This window comes from Erythranthe guttata, chromosome 5, assembly GCF_056151865.1.
Source record: "Erythranthe guttata isolate IM_541 chromosome 5, IM_541, whole genome shotgun sequence".
NCBI classification, from domain to species: domain Eukaryota; kingdom Viridiplantae; phylum Streptophyta; class Magnoliopsida; order Lamiales; family Phrymaceae; genus Erythranthe; species Erythranthe guttata.
The window spans coordinates 5,729,529-5,754,012 of record NC_142537.1 but is presented as its reverse complement, the minus strand read 5'-3'; the positions used below and the strand labels follow the sequence as shown (position 1 = coordinate 5,754,012).

The following is a 24,484-nucleotide window of genomic DNA, read 5'->3' as shown; positions in this document are numbered from 1 at the left end:
AAACATTGTGCTAACATGTGGTGAAACATCTTGGTGATCATCAGCATGCATTTTTGGAAAAAAGATTTTTCCTGATTCTTTTTGCTCTTTCACCATCATAGTCCTGCCAATACTTCAACAAATCTTTAAGGTTGTCGATGTCTCTTTGTGCGAAGTCCCGTTCCACTTCAAAGACTTCAATCTCCATCTCAAGTTCATCAATCCTGTCATTCAGTTTTGTTATAACTCATTTGTTCTCTTCCTCTTGTTCTTTGATTCTTTCTTTCAGGAGTTTATTTTCATTAGTAACTTTATGACATTGCTTCAGGAGATCATCCAATTGTTGTTGAATTTGTTGGATGGACTCTTCACCTTCATCTTCTGATTCGTCATTCCCTGTGGACAGAAAATGTATATTTAGATTTTCGTAATTTTCATTTTCCTGTGTGACATACCTGAGATGTGGCGGTTCTGTGCACGTGAAGTCTTCGAGTGTGTCTTCTGAGATTTTGCAAGTTCCACAGAAATCATTGTTTGTATCATCGTCACTAGCTTCACTCTCATCATCAGACTCTGAGTTGTCATCACTCCAGGTTGTGGCAAGTGATTTTCCTTGTTTTTTCAGAGTGTTAGCACATTCTGCCTGGATATGACCATAACCATGACACTCTCTACATCGAATTCTCTTCTTGACTTCTGGCTTATCTGTAGAGGTCCTGGGTTTTCTCTCAGAGTTTGTAGGATGTCCATTTCTCTTCATGAATTTTCCGAAGTTTTTTGCTATTAAGGACATGGATTTTGTGAGCTTGACTTCAAGTGTTGTCATAGGAAGAGTAGGCACAAATGTTGTGGTGTCCGATACAGTTTGCAGAGCAATTTTTCTCTCCTTGTCCATTTTGCTGATGTTCAACTTGTTTTCAAAAGTTTGTAGATTTCCAATCAGATCTTCAAGTCGCAATGAGTCCACATCACTAGCTTCCTCTATGGCAGTGATCTTGTACGCGAATCGGTCTGGCATGGATCTGAGCACTTTTCGTACAAGTTTAACTTCAGGATAAGTTTCACCGAGGCGATGAGCTTCATTTGATATGTCACATAATTTGGAGTTAAACTCGGTCATGGTCTCATTTTCTTCCATACGAAGATCTTCAAACTGGGTGGCAAGCATTTGAAGTTTGGATAGTCTGACTGAAGCAGTTCCCTCGTAAGCTGTTTGGAGTTTGTCCCATGCTTCGTTAGCACACTCACACGCCGAGATTATCTTGAATTGATTGATATCAATTCCATTGAATATAGCATTCAAGGCTTTGGAATTCATATTTGCTGCAATTTGTTCGGCTTTGCTCTAGTCTTTCTCATGTTTCTCAGTTTCAATCCCTTTCTCATCTGTGGCAACGGGTCGCTTCCATCCAGTCAACACTGTTCGCCATGCATCTTCATCCATTGACTTTATGAACATCTTCATCTTAGTTTTCCAATAGGAGTAGTTGGTTCCCGTGAGAAGTGGTGGGCGAGTAGTGGAGCCTCCTTCCATATGAGAACTCATAGTACCTATGAACAATAAATGGCAAATAAATCAAATTCCACAAATCACACACTATGTATATCTAGTGAGAGGCTCTTGATGCCAATTGTTGATTTATATGCCTATAGAAATCAATTAACCTAAGTTGTAACAGTTAAGTTGTGGAAACAGTATTCAGTTACAACTGTAAATCTTGTGTTAACACATTTATACTCTACTTAAAGTAAATAAACAGAACACAAGAATTAATGTGGTTCAGACACAATTGTGCCCTACATCCACGTGGACCTGCAAACACAATTTCACTAGTTCAGATTTATAGTGTACATTAATAGGACTTAATAAAAACACTAAAGACTCCCTCTTTATGTAATATGCCGTTCTTACACACAACTCGAACTTCGTGATTCTTCCAACAGCAGCTCCACACCACGTGCCTAGAACTCATTTCTGGCCTGAACTCCCTTCAGTGACGCGGTTGATCTCTCAAGAGATCTATACAGCAAATCTGTATATGTTGACACATCCAACGATGACACAGTTCTGTTCAGCAGAACGTTTCAGCCATTCTTCAAAGCTAAGGAGTGATTTTTGTCCCAAAAAAAGTGTCACGGTCTTTGTGAGGTGAGGAGCCTTCACTACTAGAAAATCGCCGATTAGCGACGGACATTGGCAACGTATAACTGATTCGTTGCTACGGTAAAGATTTAGCAATAGCATTAGTGACGGAAGATGAAATCGTCCCTTTGGTGGTGTTACTCTGCTTTTAGCGACGAATGTTTGCGACAACTGATAAGTTTGTTTCAAAAATAATGTTCCAGCAACAAATATAGCGATAACAAATAGAGTCGTTGCAAGTGTAGGTAAGTAGCAACGAACCCTAGCGACGAATATTAAGTCTATTTCTAAAATAAATTTGTAGCAACATATGTTGCGACGACTACATATTTGTTGCTAGGAAAATTGTGTGGCAACGGATTTGAGCAAGGGATAACAAATTCGTTTCTAATTTGAGCGACAAATTTAGTGACGGCAACTATAATCGTCCCTTGGGTTTAGAAAAATCAGTAAGTGCTACGGATTTTAGCAACGAAAACTATATCCGTATCTAAGATAAATAATTTGCGAAACTGTAGTGACGGATATTAGCAATGACTAACAAATCCATTTCAAAAGTACATTATTATATTATTATTATTATTATTATTATTATTATTATTATTATTATTATTATTATTATTATTATTATTATTATTATTATTATTATTATTATTATTATTATTATTATTATTATTATTATTATTATTATTATTATTATTCCTAAAAAAATAACTTCATATTAACATAAATGTATTTTAAAGTTTTAGTATATTAAAAGTGATACATGCGTGTATGTATGAATCACTTTTATTTACTTTTCTGCCATTAATTAATTATTGTGGTAAAAGGAAAAAGTAATCCTAATTAAAAGAAACATAAAACCCTTTCTATACAATTTGTGAGAACTACTTTGAGAAATTGAGAGGGCAGGGACGGTTCAACTGCACGCCTCGCAATGGCCACCACCGCGGCGCCACGACTGACCACCACCGCAGCACCACGAAAGCCACCACCACCTACGCGACGAGCAAATCCCCACTGCCGGCCCCGCAACTAGCCGCCACCGCGCACGGTACCACGACCAGCCACCGCCGCGGCGCCACGAGAAGCCACCGCCACGAACGACGCCTCTCTTGGGTAAGTCTGACTCCCCCCCTTTTAATTTTTGTTTGTATTGAAAAAATATTGATTAGAAACTACTTTCTATGATTTTTTGATGAACTGAAATTATGATTTTTTTATGAACTGAAATTTTTTGTATGTGAAATAGATGCTTCAATTAATTCTTTTACCTATTAATTGTGCGAATTTGATATTGCCCAGACATAAAAAAAAATTGTTTGCCAATGACACTTTTCCCATCTTTATATTTGTTCACTTACAATCTCAAAAATTAAACTTTAATGGCCTCTGTTTCTTATTTAGTTGGATTGATAGGGTAAATTTACTTTCTTGTTTCATGCCTTCATATTTGGTGAAAAACATGGGGGGTAATTGGTATTTTGCATCCTCGAATTACATGCATTTGGCACTTTGGACCTTTCAATTGAAACAGTAGCAATTTGCACCCTCTAATTACAACTTGCTTGACATTTTGCACCCTGCTACATATTTGGTTGGAAAAATGACCTGCAACCGATTCTACCAGTTTCCTCACCATCTTTCCCGTTGAATTCTCTTCCACCAGTGTTCCAAACATCTTTTCAAGACCCTTTTAACTTTTCCTCCTCCGCATGGCTGCATCCTCAACCGCCATCGTCGGATGCTCCAAAATCCTCAACTTCCTTATACCTCTCCAGTCTCTTATAACCAAGACGGCTGATGCTTAGATTATGACATGTTTCACAAATCCATATGCCTGAACACTTTATGTTTTTCTTTTTATTTGTTTCTTTGTTTGTTTTTTTAGAAAAATGCCACGATGAGGAGGTGTTAGACGAGCGAGCCGTGAGAATTCATCACAACCACAACCACAAACACCTCTATCAAAGCAAGGGGAAGTTAGAGATTCACAATCAAGTCTTGCATCACAACAAAGAATCTCGAGCAACCGAATATTGCTGAAAGTGGATAGAGACAGGTAAATTTATTTAATATTTGAAACATATATTATTGTGAAAGAATATTAATTATAGTTTATTGAACAGTTTTAATCCTTCGAATGCTTCGAGAAATTTGGTTATAATATTCAAGAAATCATTTAGCGGTCTATGGCCTACATGGAACAGTGTCCCAAATCATGTCAGAGATAGTTGGTTTGGAGAATTTCAGGTATTATATTTTTAATTAACTAATATTTATTTATTTATTTATTTATTTCTTTGTAATGGATTAATGCAATCTCCTGTTTGTTTCTTCTATGAATAGTATAATTAATTATTTGCTGTCTTTTGTTTACCTTTTTGCTACACGTAAGCTGGTAGAAACTTAGAGTCTGGTAGAAAAATGTTTGCAACTTTATTAATCTGCCCTCTCATTATTATTAGGTGAGGATGTTGATGATGGATTGATTAACTTGCTTTCTCAAACTATTCGTTTTATCACTGCTCTTATTGTATTATGAGTCAGTCTAGACAAGTGTGTGCGTAGTATTCTGGAGTATATATTCCTATTAAATGCAATTATCTTGATATATTTGCTACTTAATTATGTAGCTCATTTTTTTTTAATTTGTATGGTTTGCTAAAGTGTTATTTTTATTGAATATTTACAGAAGATGTATAATTGGGCAGAGGATAATCATTTGACAGTAAGAAGACATTTCGAACGCAAAAGAAGTACCAGTTTGAGGAATTCTTAGAACAAAGCTAAAAAGCGATATATTGAGACAAATATAATACCCAACTGGATCAATCGGAATCATTGGCAGGAATTGATGGCTTATTGGAATACTGACAAATTTATAAAATAAATCTGAAATTAATTCCAATAACAGAAAATCAAGTATAAATGATCAAGGCACATCTTTGCACATAGGAGGATCAATTCTTATTTCGGAATATAAAAGAAGATATGTAAGTATTAATTTTGTACTTTATTCTTGATAATTGAATTATTTAATCTTCAATTAAATATTTGCTCGTTTCTTTAGGTTAAAGAGAAAGGGAGAGAGCCTACTGCCTCATAGTTATTTTTGATGACTCATTAGACAAAAGGAAATAATGATTGGATTGATCGTAAATCAAAGTGTGTATGGGTATGATTCTAACATTATATTTTATTTCAATCACATAATGTTTAACAGCTGCTGTTAAAATCCATTTTAAATTTAGAAGGACTGATGTTTAATATTCATCTTTAGTTGCTTGAATATGCTCCTTTGAACTGTACTGATAATGCACTTATGAACTGCTTGAATATGCTCCTTTGAGGTATTGATTTTTAGTGAAATATATATGATTCTTCTAATTGAAATACATCTGATGTTGCTAATTTTCTATTACTCTATATTTTGGATTAATTTATTATCAATTTTATCGTATCAGGATAAATTTTCGACAATCATCAAGCGAAGGCGTTTAGATAACAATGACGATGGAGAAGGAAATGAGGATACAACAATAAACGACGACGAGGAAGAAGATTATGCTAATGGAGATGAGGCCTTCATGGAAATGGTGCATGCTCTACCTAAAGAAGTTGTTGATAATGCTTGGCTCGAGGCAACTGGAGGACCAATTAAAGGAAGAGTTAATGGTCTCGGATCAGAGTCTGCTAATTTTATACATCATGTTAACTTTATTTCTAATGCTTCAACGAGTTCTTCATCAACACCACGAACGTCTTCTCAAAACATGGTTGATAGTCCTACTTTCGAAGAAGTTGTTAATCGATTGGTGGAGCAAAAGATTACAGATATGCGTGCATCTTTTGAAGAGCAACTACAAGCCGGTATCCAAGCTGCCATTCAGGCCGTGCACCAAAGTGAACCAAGAGGATCTACTAGAGATACACGGTCAGCAACATAGTTATGGGATAAGATTAAAATTAATATTTTTAGAAGAACGTTATTTTTTTCTAGAACCTGATGTTGCACATTCTATTGATATTGTTAAGCTTAAAATATTTTTTGCTAACTAGTTTTCAGTCTTGCACTTTAGTATTGTATCAAATGTTTATTTTATGAGCATATTTGGATGTTTTGTTTTTGGTAAATTATATATCTGGACAGGTTTTAATAATTGGTAAAATGATTTGGCTACAGCTTTAGCAACGAATAATTCTAATAATGGTTGTATAAAGTTACTTTTGGCGATGAAATTAGAAATGAAATTTGTGACGGATTTTATGTATTTCGTGATAGAATATTGCAATGGACTTAGCTATAGATTAACGACGGAATATTTGCAACGTACGTAGCTACGGATTTGCCAGCAACACATTTTCGACGCACTTAGCAACATAATTAGCTACGGATATTAGAAACGAAAAAAATCAACATTAGTGATGGATGTGTTCGTTGCTAGTATAGCGACAGATTTTGGCGACGAACGATATTCATTTCTACCATAGCAACGATAATTAGCGAGAACTTTAGCCACATCCATTAGCAACATACACGTTTCGTATTAGCGACAGAATAGTCTGTGACAAACGTAGCGACGGAGTGTAGCGACGATCATTATCTGTTGCCACGTGTAGCGACGGCATTTCATCAAGTCGCAGCTAAAATTTAGCGACGCGGCTTTTTTCTACGGAATAGGCAACGCATGACATCTGTCGCTAATCACGAGTTAGCGACGGATTCACATTGTTTAGCGATGGATGGTGCCGTAGCTAATAGGCGATTTTCTAGTAGTGCTTATATAGGCGTGAGATTGGCCTCCAAAGACCTGTCTTCCAAAGGAACCGAATAACTAGGAAACATAATCCTAGTCAATATCTAGTTCTAATCTAGATAACTATAAAAGATTCCTAACAAGAGTAAAGTACAAGGAAATAAATATAAGTCCTAAAGAATTACAAAGGTAGGACTCTAAATTTCCAAAATAAACATGGGAACAAATCTTTCGCCAATCTTTACTTCCCAAGTGAGGCGGATTTCTTCCTCGGTGGAAATCTGGCGCCAACAATAACTAAACAGTCTTAATCAATTGAAATATATACATACATATAACCTATTATATTATTGTATCTAGCGAGCCCCTCTCTATTCTGTAAACATATTAAGAGCTAACATATCTCTCCAACTATTTTATTGTGGTGATGGATTGATAGTGCTAAAAAACTCTCTATCCAAATACCTATCATCATCAAGTTCACATTGAAAATTTTCTAATGGTTCAATATCCATCTCCGCCTTTATAAAATTATGCAGTAAGCATCAAGCCATAATTATATGGTGATGGTCTTAATAGGATAAGACGAATATGCACGCAATATACCTCAACGTTCTTTCAATAAATCAAAAGCTCGTTCTATGATATTGCGTGCTAGTATGTTTCATGTTGAAATACTCTTCGTAGTTACGAGGAGCTTGTGATCCGTCCCTCCATTCATTTAGGTGGTACATGCCACTCTTGTAAGGTGTCAAAAAACATTCACTATTTGCATAACCATTATCACATAGGCAATAATTTCGTGGGAAAAAAAATTGAACTATTTAAAAAAAAAATGTATGGATGTATAAGTATAATACAGAGACGGAGGTTGTACCCTTTGGCACCTTCAACCCATGTGGCCTACTAATGGCATCTCGGAGAACTCTACCATCTGCAGCCGATCATTCCCACCCCGTTAACATATAAATAAAATTCATTTTTCTATTGCAAACCCCAAGAACATTAACTAATATATCCCCCTTTCGATTCCCATACATCGGCTTGTCTATTTCAGCGACCTTCACTTTAATATAAGTCCATCTAAAGCGCCTAGACAACCCTAAGTTTTAAGAAAAAAAATCCAATAATTATGTTTTCTTATAATTGAATATTAAACACCACAAAAAAAATAATTTTACTATAAATATTACCTGAAAACATTTTCATCTAGGATTTGTACAATCGGTAGAGATAAATTCAGGCTCAATTAAGAGAATTGGATGTAGTTTCAAGACAGCTTTCAAAACATCATTGAAGTATTTGCTCACTGTGTGACCAGATCTAGTAAAATTATGCTTTACAGTTCTTTTCTTTGTATGATGGGAAATAACGTGTAAGAACATCGCTACCTTCTCCGGAATGTTAACAGATCTAGACTCCACTAAACCACCAACATGATGTAACAGATAACACAAACCTACCAAAATCATTGCTATTCATTCTCAAGTTGTCAACATATGCTGTTAACCACAAATTTTTCGAGTCTGCAAAATATAATAAAAATACAAGACAAGAAAATAGGGAACAAATAATTTATTAATCAAAACGATGTGGATTACAATCTCCGTAATTCCCCTGACTCTTCTCTTTTATTCTAATTTTGATTCTAGGGCTTAAAAGCTTGTTCTTGAATCGAACATATGATTTCCTATCACGAACACCTCGAATTTAAATATGTTATGAATTCGAGGAATTGAACATATGATTTCCTATCACGAACACCTCGAATTCAAATATGTTATGAATTCGAGGCGGAGGCTCGAGACTTGAGCTTGAAAGCTCGATATGTGTCTGTGTGAGTCTGATTTTTACATGCACCGAAAGCCCTTTTTTATAGCCACGAGCTAGGGTTTATTGACTTGTACGATGTGCCGGTCATTTGTAAAGCCCAAATATATTATGGACTTTGAGTGAGACCAAATTTAATAATAATTGGATTATTAATTGGTGATTTATCTAAAAATTTCGATGTCTACACATGCATCATCAGTAAATTCGATAAGTTTCTACATGTTGTTTACTTGATCCGAAATTCTACTAGTTATAGAATATCTCCTTCGATTATTAATATGTTGGCGTCGTTTATTTCTTCCAGTGTAGTTGACAAACATTTGCATAAAGAACATACTTTGGAGTATTATCTATTCAACTATCAAAAAGACCACCAATTTTTCCTTCATAATATTATCCATCACCTCAAAATTAATCTTAACTCCAACAGAACAATATAACCATGAAAAAAAAAAAATATTAGAAATCATTCTGACCAAGCAAATAAACCAAAACAACAACACCAATTGCAATTTTTTACGAGCTTCGCATACATAATAGATATTTAACAGAGAACATATTATTGTTTGCAAATAATGGAAGCACAAAAAAAAAAAATTGAAACCTCAAATTTATTATACGAAAGGGGGTTCTTCTTCGCATTCACTGAAAGAAATCAAACTTCAAAGGAATTGTGTGGGCACATCGAATTCTCTAAACGTGAGACGAGATAAAATTTTATAAGAAAAAAAAAAAGAGAGAATCTTTAGCCGCTAATGTAGAACGTATTTTTAATGTTAGGGTTTGGGAAATATTTATTGTATCTCAGCCTCAGGGTACATATGTAATTTTCTTTTTAATACCCAAATAAATATTGGACCTGGAAATTAGATCCTCCTTATGGTTGTGATCTATTATCAGCCAAAGTGTAGGATACCATGTGGGGCCGAAAGTGTATGCTGGGCTTGACCCATTTTTCTACCAAACATAATAGTAGGCATGAAATATAGTGTATATGACGCAATATTTGATACCAAACAAGTCCTTAATATCCAAGTAATGCTACAAACCAAAACACATTATTAGTGTTACTCAAACCATATCAATTACAAAATTAATTGTCCCATCCAAACCTATCTATCCAAACCATCCAACCAAAGAGAGAAGTAAAAGAGGCCTTAGGACATAAGATGACATGTAATTTGAGGGTGAAAAAATTCTATCTATACATGGTTTTCTCTATAATCACAAATATTTCATGGTTATAATGTTGGTATTTCACAAGTAGACGAATCAATATACAAGACATGACAAATTTCATCGTGGCGAAAGAGGTGTGATGGAACAGTAACCCAATTTCAGGATAGTGAATCAGGAATTATATTAGTGACGGGCCGAAATCTAAAAGAATCCTAAGATAAAATTAGGCGAGACTATTCTATCAATCTTGCCTTGTCAAGGAAAGCAAAAGGGCTCTTATTGATTTGCAATCATATTCTTTCATATTTATAAAACTATTTATTTACCGTGGTTTTACTATTAATATACAAAAAACAATTTTTGACTTCTGTTTTAAAGGGCTGAATAAAGCTGAATTATAAAAAAAAAAAAAAAAAAAAAAGAAGAATAATAACAAACCTGTGATTAATAACTAGAAAATCAATTGTCCTAAATGAATTAAATAATGTGAGCCCCAAATTCAATTCCATTCGCCTCGTCGTCCATCTCCTCCACTTTCCCAATCTTCTCTGCTACGGTGGTCTTTGCGCGGTTCTGTTGGTGGTCCTCGCCGCTGTTCACGGTGTTCCCCGCCGTCTAGTTTTGCGTCTTCGTGCATGTATACGTTGCTCGTTTCGCCTCGACAAAGCTTGGTCCAGGTATATATATTCTGCCTTTTTTTTTTTTTTTTTTACCGAGATCTAATTTCTTTTGGTTCAAAAATTGTGGTATTTTTTTTTTAAATCTCTGTTATAGTTTCTAATGCATAGAGCTTTTTGATTCGGATGCATTTAGAAAACTCTGTTGTTTCAAGTTTTTGTTTGCATTTACCCCCACCATAAATTGAAATGCGGACTATACTTATTTTCGTTTATGGAGCTCTGTGGCTGAATTTACTGGGTTATCAATGAATTTTAGCTGAATCATTGACCTACTCGATTTTTTTGCACAATTGGAAGTCTGTTTTATTTTCTGAAGGATCGGAATTTTCTAGTTTGCCGTTGCTTTTCTCCGAGATTGGTTAAAAGTAGGAAGAGGGTTAAGAATATGAAATACGAAAAAAAATGACTAAGAAAGTGACGGTGTCGAAATATCGTATGCTTAAATTGGAAATGTATGATAATGAGTTGCGGAAAACGTGAAACCCTCTTACATTGGAAGAGAAAATGGTAAATACATGTGCTATATTGCAAGCAGAATACATGTGGCTTACGGTTTACTAAGGATAGTCGTTATGCTGATTCGCCTAATTCTTCATATACCGAACACTTGTTGATATGGATTGAAGTTTGAACAACTGGTGAACTCAATAAGACGAAGCCTATGCTAGTTTAATAATTCTTAATTAGTTATTATTGTATAATAAGATGTAATATGATCCACTAGTTATGTTTGCCTACGAGACTTAACTCTTAAGGCTTCTTCGCTGAGTCTTGTATTATCCTAGGGCTCAAATATCATTTAAGAAAGTATTGAAATAACAAAAACTATGTATGTAGAAACAAAGAACCAATTAATCTCCTCTTATTGCTAACCTGACTCGCATATTAAAAAAGGACTAGTGTACCACTTCTATAGATTATAGTGATCCTATTTTACATTCGACTTGAGCATGTTCAACGACCGAGATTCAGACAGCATGGATTGAACTTGATGCTCAACTCCTAGTACAGATTATCTCAAATCATATTCAGCCTGCTCTAACCATAATCAGAAACGGAGTGATAGAGATCATTTTTAAAATCTAACGCAAGTTCAAGATTCATTTACTAATGGAAGATGTACTACATGATTTTCAAAATAACATATAAGAAAAAGGACCAAATACATAGCAAGTTATAAAGATCAAATTCCAACTTTTAGGGTCCAAAACGGGGTTGAGTTAGCTACTATTTTCATGTAGATTTAGCTAAATTGCTGGATTTTTGCGCGACTCAGATAAGCACTTGATTTTGCTAAGCATCTGAATAATGAAATGAAAACTCACATAAATTCCTCCACTTTGAACTAGCTATCTAAGATATTCGATCATTTGGATGCATATAGTCTGCCCAAGAATAACGAGGAATGAGCTAGCTTGACTGATTTCACCTTACTTGGCTACTTATGTTCTTTGTAAAAGATATCGAGTAAAGTTGCACTGATATACTATACTCATATTTTATCATTGTATAGGTCTTTCGTACTATATAATTAGAATCTAGAATAGGCTAGGAAACTTAATTTGTAATTATTATTATTACAACTTTACGGTTATAATCTGTAGGCTGAGGATCAATACCTTCATTATTCACCCGTTTTGTGTTTTCGATTAAGAAAAAATCTTACTTGAACTTATTGTCCTCGAGTTCTTGCTATTATAACTAATAAGTCTACCTTCTTGTATATGAGGTTTTCTAGGGCTTCTACACAAAATTTGGAGAGACAATGTAATTTAGTAAAAATCGATGCCGAGTTGATATTACCAACATACTGTAGTATTAGCAAGCGTCACTGATTTGTTGATGCATCTTGCCTGTCTCAATTTTTCATTTGCCGACTAAATATCCCTGCCAAAGTTGCTGCATCACTATTTAGTTGCAAATTGATGGTCCAAAAGATTCTTTTTAACCCGAGAAAATTTTTGTTGGTGTTGATGTCGCCTTTGTTTATGGTGTTCTTTGCCTTATGTTGAAGCTAACATCTTTTATATGAAATAATCTGTTGTTGTAATATAGCTATAGCTTTGCCCGAGAGCTCATATATTTGTTCAGAAGCTGTACGAGCTTATAGTTTCCTCTTATTCTTTTGGTTGTGAGTTGTGTATTTGCTCATACAATTATTTTGACTCCCGTGTCGATTATAAACTCAAACATGAAATATGAAACATTTGAAATTACACAAAACCTTTGCGAGTTCTTAAAATTGGATATCACCATAGGTAACTAAAGCATGTGCTAAAATAAGATCCTAATATATTTATAATTCTACGTGCAGCTTATTATTTCACATAAGGATGATGTTTTCTATCTTGGAACTTCTATCTCGTGAGAGTTGATGATGAAGTGGACTCGTCACAAATACTGACAAATATTTAATCGATTAAACAGGCTTGACTTTGACAAAGAAGGTCCGATTATTTTTGGCTTGGAAAATTTTCTTTTTATTCTTCCAAATCTCGTTTATGCTAAGTCTGTATTATCATTAACTGCAGAATGGAAAGTTCTTTGGTGTTGCACCAAGATGAGAAAGAAGGCGTAAGAAACCCTGACGAAATTTTGGTTCGTCGTTTAAAGAATCGAGAAAGGCAACGTAGATACAGGGCTCGAAAACGCAATCAAGCCGATCTTGGAAAAACATCAATTGTTGTTGTTGATCAATCAACTTCACTCCACTACCAACACATGTCCACTCAGCTTCTACCTGTACCTGTGCAAGTTGACATTTCACTAAACCTAACTCCCCCCGATTCTCTTATTACCCGTGTCCATTGTAAAAGAGACTGGAAAAAAGACGCTAGGACAGTCCATATACACAATAAACAAGAAACCGTTCCTATTGGCCCGAGTCAAAGTTCAGCTTCCTTTCTCGAGTGTGGCCTCAAAGCAGATTTACCTTTGAATCATTCAAATACGGATAATAATTCAGCACAAAGATTTCAATCCAGCCGGAGACATTGGAAAGCAGAGGCAAGAAACAAGAAAAGTTCGGAGTGTGAGATACCAAGTTCAGACAAAGGGAACGAGGATGGAACTTGAGTAATCCACAAAATCATATCAGTGGCTGCCGAAGGTGAAGTTTTTGTTTGGTAAAACTCTTACTTCTCTGCTTAGTTTATTATTACTATTGCAGATGCTAATGATCTCCCATAAAAAGAAAAGAAAAAAAAAAAAGCAATTGATACCCTTGTAGTGGTTAAATTAGATGCTACATCTGATTATTTACGTTGGGTGGATTTGAACCGTAGATCTATACATAATCGCACACACACCTATGTGTATGTGTGCTTACTGGGAAGTTATTTAATCAAATCTACGGTTCAAATCCACTCGGTGTAAATAAGCAGATGTAGAATCTAACACTGCCTTGTAGTGTAACATGTGACATGATGTTGTTAGGTAAGTGTCAAATATGTTGTTACATTTTGGTAATAGATAAGTTCTTACCTTTTACACACATTGTAGTACTACCCCACCTAAAATTGCTATATATGTATATATTAATAATACTTTCATGTTGCATTTGGATCAAAGTACATAAAGGTGAATCTGGAAAGAAGAAAGAAAAATGAAGGATTTAAAGGAAATGTATCTGTTTGAGGGAGACAAAAGGTAAGGGGTGAGCGAAAAAGCCGAAAAATCGACAAACCGAACCATTTGGAACTGTACTGACGCAAAAATCATTTACTCGGTTTTTCTTTTTCGGAAAAAAATAGAAACTATTATTTTGAATCATGTATGGTTTCTCAAGATAAAACCATAGCGCTTGAGTCGAACCGAACCTAATTGAAAGTTTTACATTAGAGAACCTACATGTAAAAATGGTTTGTAGTCAAGTGATAACTATATTCTTTTTTACTAAAATATCAAAGTTTCAAATTACCATACAATTAGTATTCATTAGTCATTACATTATAAAGACAAGAAGAGAAGAAGATACAAACCGAGTCAACGAAGCTAAACTCTTAAACCAGAAACCTTAAAAGAAAAAAGAAAAACTAAATACGAACCAAAACCAAAATAAATGGAACCCTATTATATTAAACCGATCGTTTTGGTTTTTTTTATTTTATATAAACAGAGTTCATTGGTTCATGCTCAGTTTTTGCTAAAAATCGAGGCAAACCGAACCATGCTCACTTGTATAAAAAATGGCTCAAAGTAGAGTCTAAGGATTATAATTCTATTGTGAATTCACCGACAAAGTTGAGTAAATTTGTTATTAGGAATATATAACTTTTAACTTGAATTCATAGCTTCAAATGAAGTCGTATACAAGGTAGCATGTTGGTAAACACCTTGCGCCTAGAACCTGTTTAATCATGAGTTCGAGACACAAGGTGGGGAATTTGAAAACCAGTAACTAGAACTATCCTCATTTAAAAATAAAAGGATAAAAAAAATGAAGTTGTTTTTTAGAATTCTTAACGATTTTTTCAATTTTAAAAGGGGCTTACTATTCATAGTGCAATTTTTTCCGGTTACAGTGCGAAATAATTCATTTGTCAAAAAACCCTTTAACATTTTTCGAAATCCTCTCAACCTCCGAATTTTAAAACTTACCAAATCGTCAAATTTGTCCGATAGTATCATTTAGAACACAATAATTATCAAGAAGTATGAAACCTAATTCGATTTTGAGATTAAAAAATGTTTTTTTTTGTCGATTTTCGACATTTTTATGAATTTCGTGTTCTGTTGCACGAAATGAAACACTCCATTTCGTGCAATACAACACGAAACGCTTTATTTTTCAGAATTTTGTATTATTTCGTGTTCTGTTGCACGAAATGAAACACTCCATTTCGTGCAATACAACACGAAACGCTTTATTTTTCAGAATTTTGTATTATTTCGTGTAAATTTACACGAAATGCAAGCTTGCATTTCGTGTAAATTTACGTGAAATACAAGCTTGCATTTCGTGTAAATTTACAGGAAATGCAAGCTTGCATTTCGTGTAAATTTCCAGGAAATGCAACGTGAAATCACTATTTTTTTTAATTACTCCATTTTTAACACTCAAATAAATACAAGAGAATAACAACAAACTTAAAATGAAATTCAAATACTAAATAAACTAAAATTCAAATGTAAATACAAATTAAAATAAACCTATATTTCGTAAACTACGTGCCATACTTTAATATAATAACGATATACACAAATCCATAAGACATTGCATAGTATTCATAACAAAAAATATATATTGCAAAATCTACAACCAAACTACAAAAATTATATGGTTTACATGCTAAAAAAAAAAAAAAAAAAATTAATAGTAAACAGACCAATTTCTTTAAAACAATAAAGAAAAAAGTTAAGTATTAAAAGTGTATGATTTATGGTCATTTAATTTGTAATATTCATCACTGTAATTATTATTATTATTATTATTATTATTATTATTATTATTATTATTATTATTATTATTATTATTATAATTATTATTATTATTATTATTATTATTATAATTATTATTATTATTATTATTATTATTATTATTATTATTATTATTATTATTATTATTATTATTATTATTATTATTATTATTATTATTATTATTATTATTATTATTATTATTAGGGTAAATTACAAACACCCCCCTGAGGTATGACCAAATTACAAAAACACCCCTCTTGTTTGGATAATTACAACCACCCCCCTCAACTCATCAAATTTAGTGGAATCTTCGAGATTATATGGAATATTATCACTTTTGTACCCGTTTTATCCTATTCAAACTCTACATTATCAAGCAAGATGACCATAATATGTGATTTTTAGCTTGTATATATCAGTTTGTGGTGCATCGAAAACTGTATTTTTTACACAAAGAGTACAAACTAGAGCACATTTCACGGAATGTAGATGACTATGTTGAATTTGTCACCATAAAGGTAAGAAAAAATCATAGTTGAGGCCTGAGGGGGGTAGATGTAATTATCCAAACAAGAGGGGGGTTTTTGTAATTTAACCATACCTCAGGGGGTGTTTGTAATTTACCCTTATTATTATTATTATTATTATTATTATTATTATTATTATTATTATTATTATTATTATTATTATTATTATTATTATTATTATTATTATTATTATTATTATTATTATTATAAGATTTAGGATCGTATGTAACTAGTGTTTGTAATCAAAACCTATAATTTTAGCATAATTTAGTTTTATTCTTAAAATATATGTTTTTATAGCAAATCGAATCCTAAATCTTATGAATCAAATTGTGAGATTCTTGTTCTTGTTCCTACATAAAAAAAAAATCGTATTAAATAATGTGAAATCCCTTAAAAAAATGAAGTTATTTAATACGATTTTTTGTTATGCAGGAACAAGAACAAGAATCTCACGATTAAAGTATGGTCCGTAGTTTACGAAATATTTATTTTGATTTGTATTTACATTTGAATTTCAGTCTACTTAGTATTTGAATTTCATTTTAAGTTTGTTGTTATTCTCTTGTATTTATTTGAGTGTTAAAAATGAAATAATTTAAAAAAATAGTTGTTTCACGTTAATTTACACGAAATGCTCAAATAGCCTGTAAATTACCTTTTTCATTTTTTTATTGAAAAAATATACACAAATATATTTATATATATTATTAATATTCCCAAAATAAATACGGAATTCTTTCTTGAATCGACAAAAAAAATTATTGATAAATACATTTACAATAATGAAAGAAAACAAGAAAGAATTAATAAAAAAAAAAGAAAAATTCAATTCCGTTTATTTCGACTATAAAAAAGCTACTATTAAATTTTTTTTATTTTAGCATGTAAACCATATAATTTTTGTAGTTTGGTTGTAGATTTTGCAATATATATTTTTTGTTATGAATACTATGCAATGTCTTATGGATTTCTGTATATCGTTATTATATTAAAGTATGGTACGTAGTTTACGAAATATAGGTTTATTTTAATTTGTATTTACATTTGAATTTTAGTTTATTTAGTATTTGAATTTCATTTTAAGTTTGTTGTTATTCTCTTGTATTTATTTGAGTGTTAAAAATGGAGTAATTAAAAAAAATAGTGATTTCACGTTGCATTTCCTGGAAATTTACACGAAATGCAAGCTTGCATTTCCTGTAAATTTACACGAAATGCAAGCTTGCATTTCCTGTAAATTTACACGAAATTCAAGCTTTTATTTCGAGTAAATTTACACGAAATACATAAAAAACTAAAATACTATGGTTTCGTACATCGTAAAAAAACACTATTTCGTGCTTCTTTGCACGAAATGCTTCTATCCATTTCGTGTTAGGGAATACGAAATACTCATGCACGAAACACGGTTGGAAAAGGGTTTGAGAGAAATGTGGTTTTTTTCTTGGAAAATTACAAATGAAATAAAGTCGCACTGCAAGCCGGTAAAAGTTGTTCTATGAATAGCATTTCAGATTTTAAAATTGTTTAGTTATATATTATACATTGTGCTTCCCATCAGAGCAATCATGTATAAGTAATTGAAACCCATAGAAGACATCTGAATAATGCGGGATCACTCGAAACGGGTAGCTTGGAAGTCGAGTTAGAAAGTTGACTACAAAATAGGGGTAACTGCACACGAGTTTCACATTGACTGAACGAAGGATGCGTGTTCCCTTTACTAACAAAACCAGGCAACAATGAAAATTGAGGTATTTTATATATTTTTATATTATATTATATATCGTACTATTTAATAATTAAATTAATTAAACAACAAATAATATAATATAATTATTTTTATTTAAATTACTAATAGGGTAAATATCTAGGGTTCGAGTCTCCTTCCGTGGTTGCGATGGATTTACATGTTTTGACCAATAATAAATCAATACTAGAGTTGGGCGCCTATTGGATGCATATATATATATATATATATAAAATATATATATATATATATATATATATATATATATATATATATATATATATATATTAATTTATGTTAGTGCTAGTGTGCTACAATATTTGGATGTATTATGAATGAACAATGTTATTAGGTTTTTTTGGCCCTTTTTTTTTAATCAAAACTAGCATTTTCCCCGTGCGATGCAAATACATGATAATTACAATTATAATAAAATATATTAGTGATATAAAAAACGGCATCAACATATATACAAATTTAATATTACAAACTAAAAAAAACTATAAAAACTTAAATGTCAATCATTAAATAAATTATGCATATTTTTTATTAGAAAAAATAGGCTTGAAAATAATAATAATAATAATAATAATAATAATAATAATAATAATAATAATAATAATAATAATAATAATAATAATAATAATAATAATAATAATAATAATAATAATAATAATAATAATAATAATAGTACATAGTAATTATTATTATTATTATTATTATTATTATTATTATTATTATTATTATTATTATTATTATTATTAAAAAAATATAGATATAGTGGATTATGATTGTGCCAACGAGATTTGGTGTTAAAATAATTAGAAAAAAAATAGCTGGAAAATAGGAGATAAAATAAATATATTTACACATAAATTAATTTATTTTTACAAATATGTCATTAGGGTTTCCTAGGTTACCCTAGCGATATCTTTCTCTTATATATAAGATTGTTTAAAGAAATGGAGAAAAATACACAGGTTCTATGAATAATCCAACTTTTAGTTGGACCACGACGTAGATCTTTTGAGCCTTGCCCTTGGGCCAACCCCATACAAAACACACTTAAAAAACCACGTGAGATGCTCGAAAATATTCGCTAGTTAAACTTTCACGCTCTAATCAGAAATCGTGTGTACGACAAACTGAAATAGTTGAAGTAAGCAAGAGATTATGTATTTAGTTGATGTGAGATTTCTTGTTTCCCTTTGTATTAATTAATTAATTAATTAAATATATTTTATAATACTTTTTGGGACCATGTGATAGCAATATGGCATTTGAGTTGGCAATTGATTAAAACGTGGCCAAATCATCACTTATTAACAAGTCGAAGAAAAAGTGGGGATAAAACTGTACATGTACATCAATGGGGTCCCATGTGTAACTTCAAAAGTTGGACAACATATCACAGGTTCAATGTATTTTCAACCTCAATTAGATTAACTGAACCTAAAAGACTACATAGTGAACATTAAAAAATATATAATAATAATTTAAAAAAAATACTAATAAAAATAAAATAAAATAGTATGCACATTGCAAGAAGAGAACAAGATTCTCGGAGTAGACAAGACTTGACTAGGATCGGAATGAAATTTATATGAACCAAAATGCCGTCTTAGTCAAGTTGTTAATTAAATATAAAAAATGAGAAAATGAAAAAAAACAAAATAAGATGTCATTTGCGCTTCGCATCAAAGAAATAATGCAAATTTTTAATGATTAAATTCTTGAAATTCCTTATGTTGACATTCCAAAATTCTTGTAGGTACCACCAATAACTTTTTATTTTTTTATTTTTTTTTATTTTACGAGTACTTTTTAAGGATGCATAATATATAAAAAAAAAAAAATTACACCTAACTCCTTATAACATTAATCTTACATTAAGATGGAAGCCACCCCTGATAACTGATTTAAACTTAACATTGATGGTTAAGCCATTACCAAGCCGGGTAAAGGTATTGGTGGTAGTAATTGAAATAGTTCAGGTAATTCTTGAAAAATATTGGTATCACCACCAATAATAAGGCGGAAGTTTGTACGTTTTGTTTCGGCATTAAGCAAGCTGTTAATCTTGATATTAAAAACTTAACATTGATTCTCTTTTCACTTATGATAAAGCATTTATTCGCGCTATGTTGATGATCTAATTGTTACAGGTAATGATTCTACGGATGTGACTCGTCTTAGGAATTATCTTACGTTACTTTCACATGAAGGACCTTGATGTACTGAAATAATTTCTTGGCATTGAAGTGAGTCGAATTTAAATGAAATTTTCCTGTGCCAGTGGAAATGTGCGCTGGACATTGTGGCTGAGACGGGTTTGTTAGATGCCAAGCCAGCATCCGTCCCAATTGAACAAAACCATCACCCGCTTTGTCAGAACACCCACTTATGGAGGATCCAGAATGTTATCAGCGTTTGATTGATCGACTAATTTACTTGACGATAACTAGGGCTGAACTTAGTTATTCGGTGCATATATTGGCGCGATTCATGCAGAATCCAAAGGTAGATCATTGGGGAGCTGCGATGTGCGTAGTTCACTATTTAAAAGGACAACCTGGCCAAGGTGTGTTGTTGTGTTCTGACAGTGACTTGCGACTGCACGTCTACTATGATTCGGATTGTTTCCCGATAACACGAGGTTCGTTAACCGGTTATTTCGTGATGTTAGGAGGGTCGCCTATCGCTTGGAAAACGAAAAAAACAACTGTTGAGGTGCAAACAATGTCCCATATCGGTTTAATATGGGAAATATCACTTATTTATAAGGAGGTGATAGCAACTCTATTGGTATGAAGCCTTTTGGGGAAATCCAAGAGCAAAATCAATTGGGTCCGGCCCAATTCAGACAATATCATACCAATGTGGAGTTTGTGCTATAAAAATAGGTAAACTTGAAACTGACCTCCTTACCCCTAAAAAATGTTTTTGTTGGAAAAGTTTTTTAGATTCAAACTTGACTTGCACAAAGATATAGATAAAAATCTTGATGTTTTTACAAAACTCGTGCAATATATAAAGTTAAATGGGGATAAAAATATTGATGAATATACCCTCATTGTTCTGTTAAATTCTATTCCAGATTCTTACAGTGATGTAAAATCTGCTATTAAGTATGCCAGAGACAAAGTGACTTTGGATGTTGTTATAAATGGTTTGAAAAGAAACGATCATGATTTAAAAACCAATAAGAGTAACAAATCTTTGTGTGAATTAGTTTTGTGAAAAATAAGTCTAAAAACAAGTATTCAAACAAGCCTTCTTCTTCTGGTAACCAAAATTTTCAAAAACAGGATAAGGGTATAGGAAAGAGTAAGAACAAGCTCAAACATAGAAAGTGTTAGAACTGTGGTAAAGCTAGTATTATGCTAATAGATGTTCTAAACCTAAAAATGAGAATAAGGCTAATAATGAACATGCTAACCAAGTTGTTGAAAACATGGGTAGTGTGTTTATGATTACAAATGAATATCTTGAGTATGTGAATTATGTGTCTGCATCTTCGACTGGTAACGACTGGTTGTTGGATTATGCTTGCTCAAATCATGACACCTCACATAAGCATGTTTTCATCTTACATTGAACTTAAGAATGACTTTGTGTCTATGGCTGATAGCAGCAAGGGACATGTACTTGACATTGGAACTGTATGTCTTAAATTTCCATCTGGTTATGTGCTTAACTTGAAAAATGTGAGACATGCTCCTAAGCTTAGTAGTAATTTGATGTCTTGTGCTATCTTAGAGGTTTACGGTTATAAGGGTACTTGGGGTATTGGGGTGATGAATATCATGCATGATGGTTTACTTTAATTTAAGGATGTGAGAATACACAATGTTGCATCTGCTATATCTGTTTCACATGTGAATTCTATCCAACATGACATGACTGATCTTTGGCATAAAAGATTATATCACATCAATAGCAAATGATTAGGGATTTTGCATAAAAACAATTACTTGAGTGGTGATATTGTTGCTGATATGCCTCTATGTGATTCATGTGTTATGGGTAAACAGTCTAAAGTAAACTTCCCCAAATCCCATTTCCCTAATACTTGTAAGTGCACTGAAATCCTTAAGTATGTTCATGCTGATGTTTGGGGTCCTGCACTTGTCTCCACACTTGATGAAAATAGGTATTTCTTGTCTGTGGTTGATGATTTTTCAAGAAAAGTGTTTATTTTCATACTTGTGAAAAAATATGATGTGTTTGATAAGTTCAAAGCATGGAAAACTTTCATTAAAAAAAAAAACAAGAAACTTAGAACTCTTAGAACTGATAATGGCACTGGATTTTGCAATCATGAATTTGATGTTTTGTGTGCTGAGTTTGGTATTATAATACATAGGACTGTTGCATATACACCTCAACATAATGGTATAGCTGAAATAATGAATAGAACATTAATGGATAGAGTTTGGTCCATGTTGCATTCTTCTGGTTTGCCGAAAGTTTTTGGGGTTGAGCTATTTTGACTGCAGCTTATGTGATAAATAGATCTCTTTATGTGCCTTTGTCTGGTAATTTGCCTAAAACTATTTGGTCTGGTAAACCTACTGATCTGTCTAATTTAAGAGTTTTTTGTTGCCCTGCCTTTGTTCACCAGAAAACAGATAAATAGAACATAGATCTATAAAATATGTTTTTATTGGTTATCCTGAAGGAATTAAAGGTTATACATGTTGGCTCAATAATGCACATGGTTTCAAAACTATCATTCGTAGGAATAAAGTGTTCAATGACAATGAATTCCCATGCTTGCCTATGCCTTCATTTATTGTTCCTCCCATTGCTCCTAGTGAGATGGAGAAATCTCCTCTGGGAGTGGAGGAAAATGAGATATATGATGATGATGATGATGATGAGTTATCTTTTGTGCCTGAAAATGTATTTGATCAAAATGTTGAGTCTAACTTGCCTAATATTGATGATTTGCATGATTATCAACTTGATATGGATAGGCCTAGAAGTGAAATTAAGAGACCACACCATTTTGATAATTTTCAGCTTGCCTCTTATGTGTTTAATGTGTTTGATTCATTAGATGTAAATGAACCTAAGTGCCATAAAGATGCTTTAAATTATGCTTAATCTGCTATGAAAGAAGAAATTAACTCACTACATGTCAATCATACTTGGATTCTTGTTCCTAAACTAGCTTAGTGCTCTGTGATTGAATGTAGATGGCTCTTTAAGCTAAAATATGAAATTGATTATGTGAGATACAAAACGAGGCTTGTAGCTAAAGATTTTACACAAGGAGAAGGCATTGATTATAATGAAACATTTACTCCTGTTTTGAAATTCACTACTGTCAGAATTATGCTTGCTCTAGTTGGCCTCTTTGATGGGAACTTAAGCAAATGGATGTTAAAACTGTGTTTCTGCATGGTGATCTTGATAAACAAATTTTCATGAAACAACATGAGGATTTTGTTGATTCTGTTCATCCTGATTATGTTTGTTTGTTGAAGAAATCTATGTATGGCCTTAAGAAGTCTCATAGACAATGGAACAAAAAAATTGACACTTGTATGTTGTCTTTGAAGTTTAAAAGAAGTACTTTTTGTCATTGCTTGTATTTCATAAATCATTGTCAAATCTCATATGTTCCTCTTGATTTATGTTGATGACATGTTTATTGACAGTCCTTGCTTAAAACCTATTGATCATGTGAAAACAATGTCTTAGTGACAATTTTGACACGAAATATCTTGGTGATTCTAAAAAAATTCTAGATATGGACATAATTAGGAACATAAAGGATTGTTCTTTACTTCTGAACCAATCTGCCTATGTGGAAAATATTTTGGATAAATTTGCCATGAAAGATGCCAAATTTGTTATTGTGTCTTTAGCTGCTCATTTCTTGTTAAGTAAGGAACAGTCTCCCAAAACTGAACCTGAAAAGTGTGATATGAAATATGTTCCGTGTGCTAATACAATTGGTTCTAGCATGTACTTAATGGTCAGCACAAGATCAGATATTGCATATGTATATGGCTAATCCAAGCATGCCTCATTGGGAGGCTGTGAAATGGTTAATGAGATATTTTAAAGAACCTGTCAAAAACATGAATTGATTCTTCTAAGTGTGAAAAAAGGAATTATTCTATGTGGCTGTGGATTCCAATTATATTAATAATAGAGATAATAAGAAATCTAAAACCTCCTATGTATTTACTTTATGTGGA

General features: G+C 32.5%; 1 protein-coding gene and 1 long non-coding RNA gene across 3 annotated transcripts; both read left to right on the top strand.

Moving 5' to 3' along the window:
• The first annotated feature begins 2,880 nt into the window (after positions 1-2,880).
• LOC148770493 (uncharacterized) lies at positions 2,881-6,259 on the top strand. Its single transcript, XR_016031393.1, has 6 exons — positions 2,881-3,241; positions 4,014-4,184; positions 4,252-4,375; positions 4,818-5,118; positions 5,196-5,300; positions 5,590-6,259. It is a non-coding gene; the product is annotated as an uncharacterized LOC148770493 (long non-coding RNA).
• Positions 6,260-10,263: 4,004 nt separating this feature from the next.
• On the top strand, positions 10,264-14,132 carry LOC105976533 (FAM50A-like protein). 2 transcript variants are annotated; one of them, XR_016031392.1, is made up of 3 exons: positions 10,264-10,571; positions 12,889-13,021; positions 13,106-14,132. XR_016031392.1 is itself a non-coding variant. In XM_088818728.1 (2 exons), exon 2 carries the CDS (start codon positions 13,107-13,109, stop codon positions 13,647-13,649), a length of 543 nt encoding a protein of 180 aa, XP_088674854.1. In that variant the 5' UTR covers positions 12,883-13,021; position 13,106; the 3' UTR covers positions 13,650-13,781. The 2 variants fall into 2 exon arrangements, 1 of the variants encoding a protein (XP_088674854.1); XM_088818728.1 differs by lacking the exon at positions 10,264-10,571 and having other exon boundaries at positions 12,883-13,021; positions 13,106-13,781.
• Positions 14,133-24,484: the final 10,352 nt, after the last annotated feature.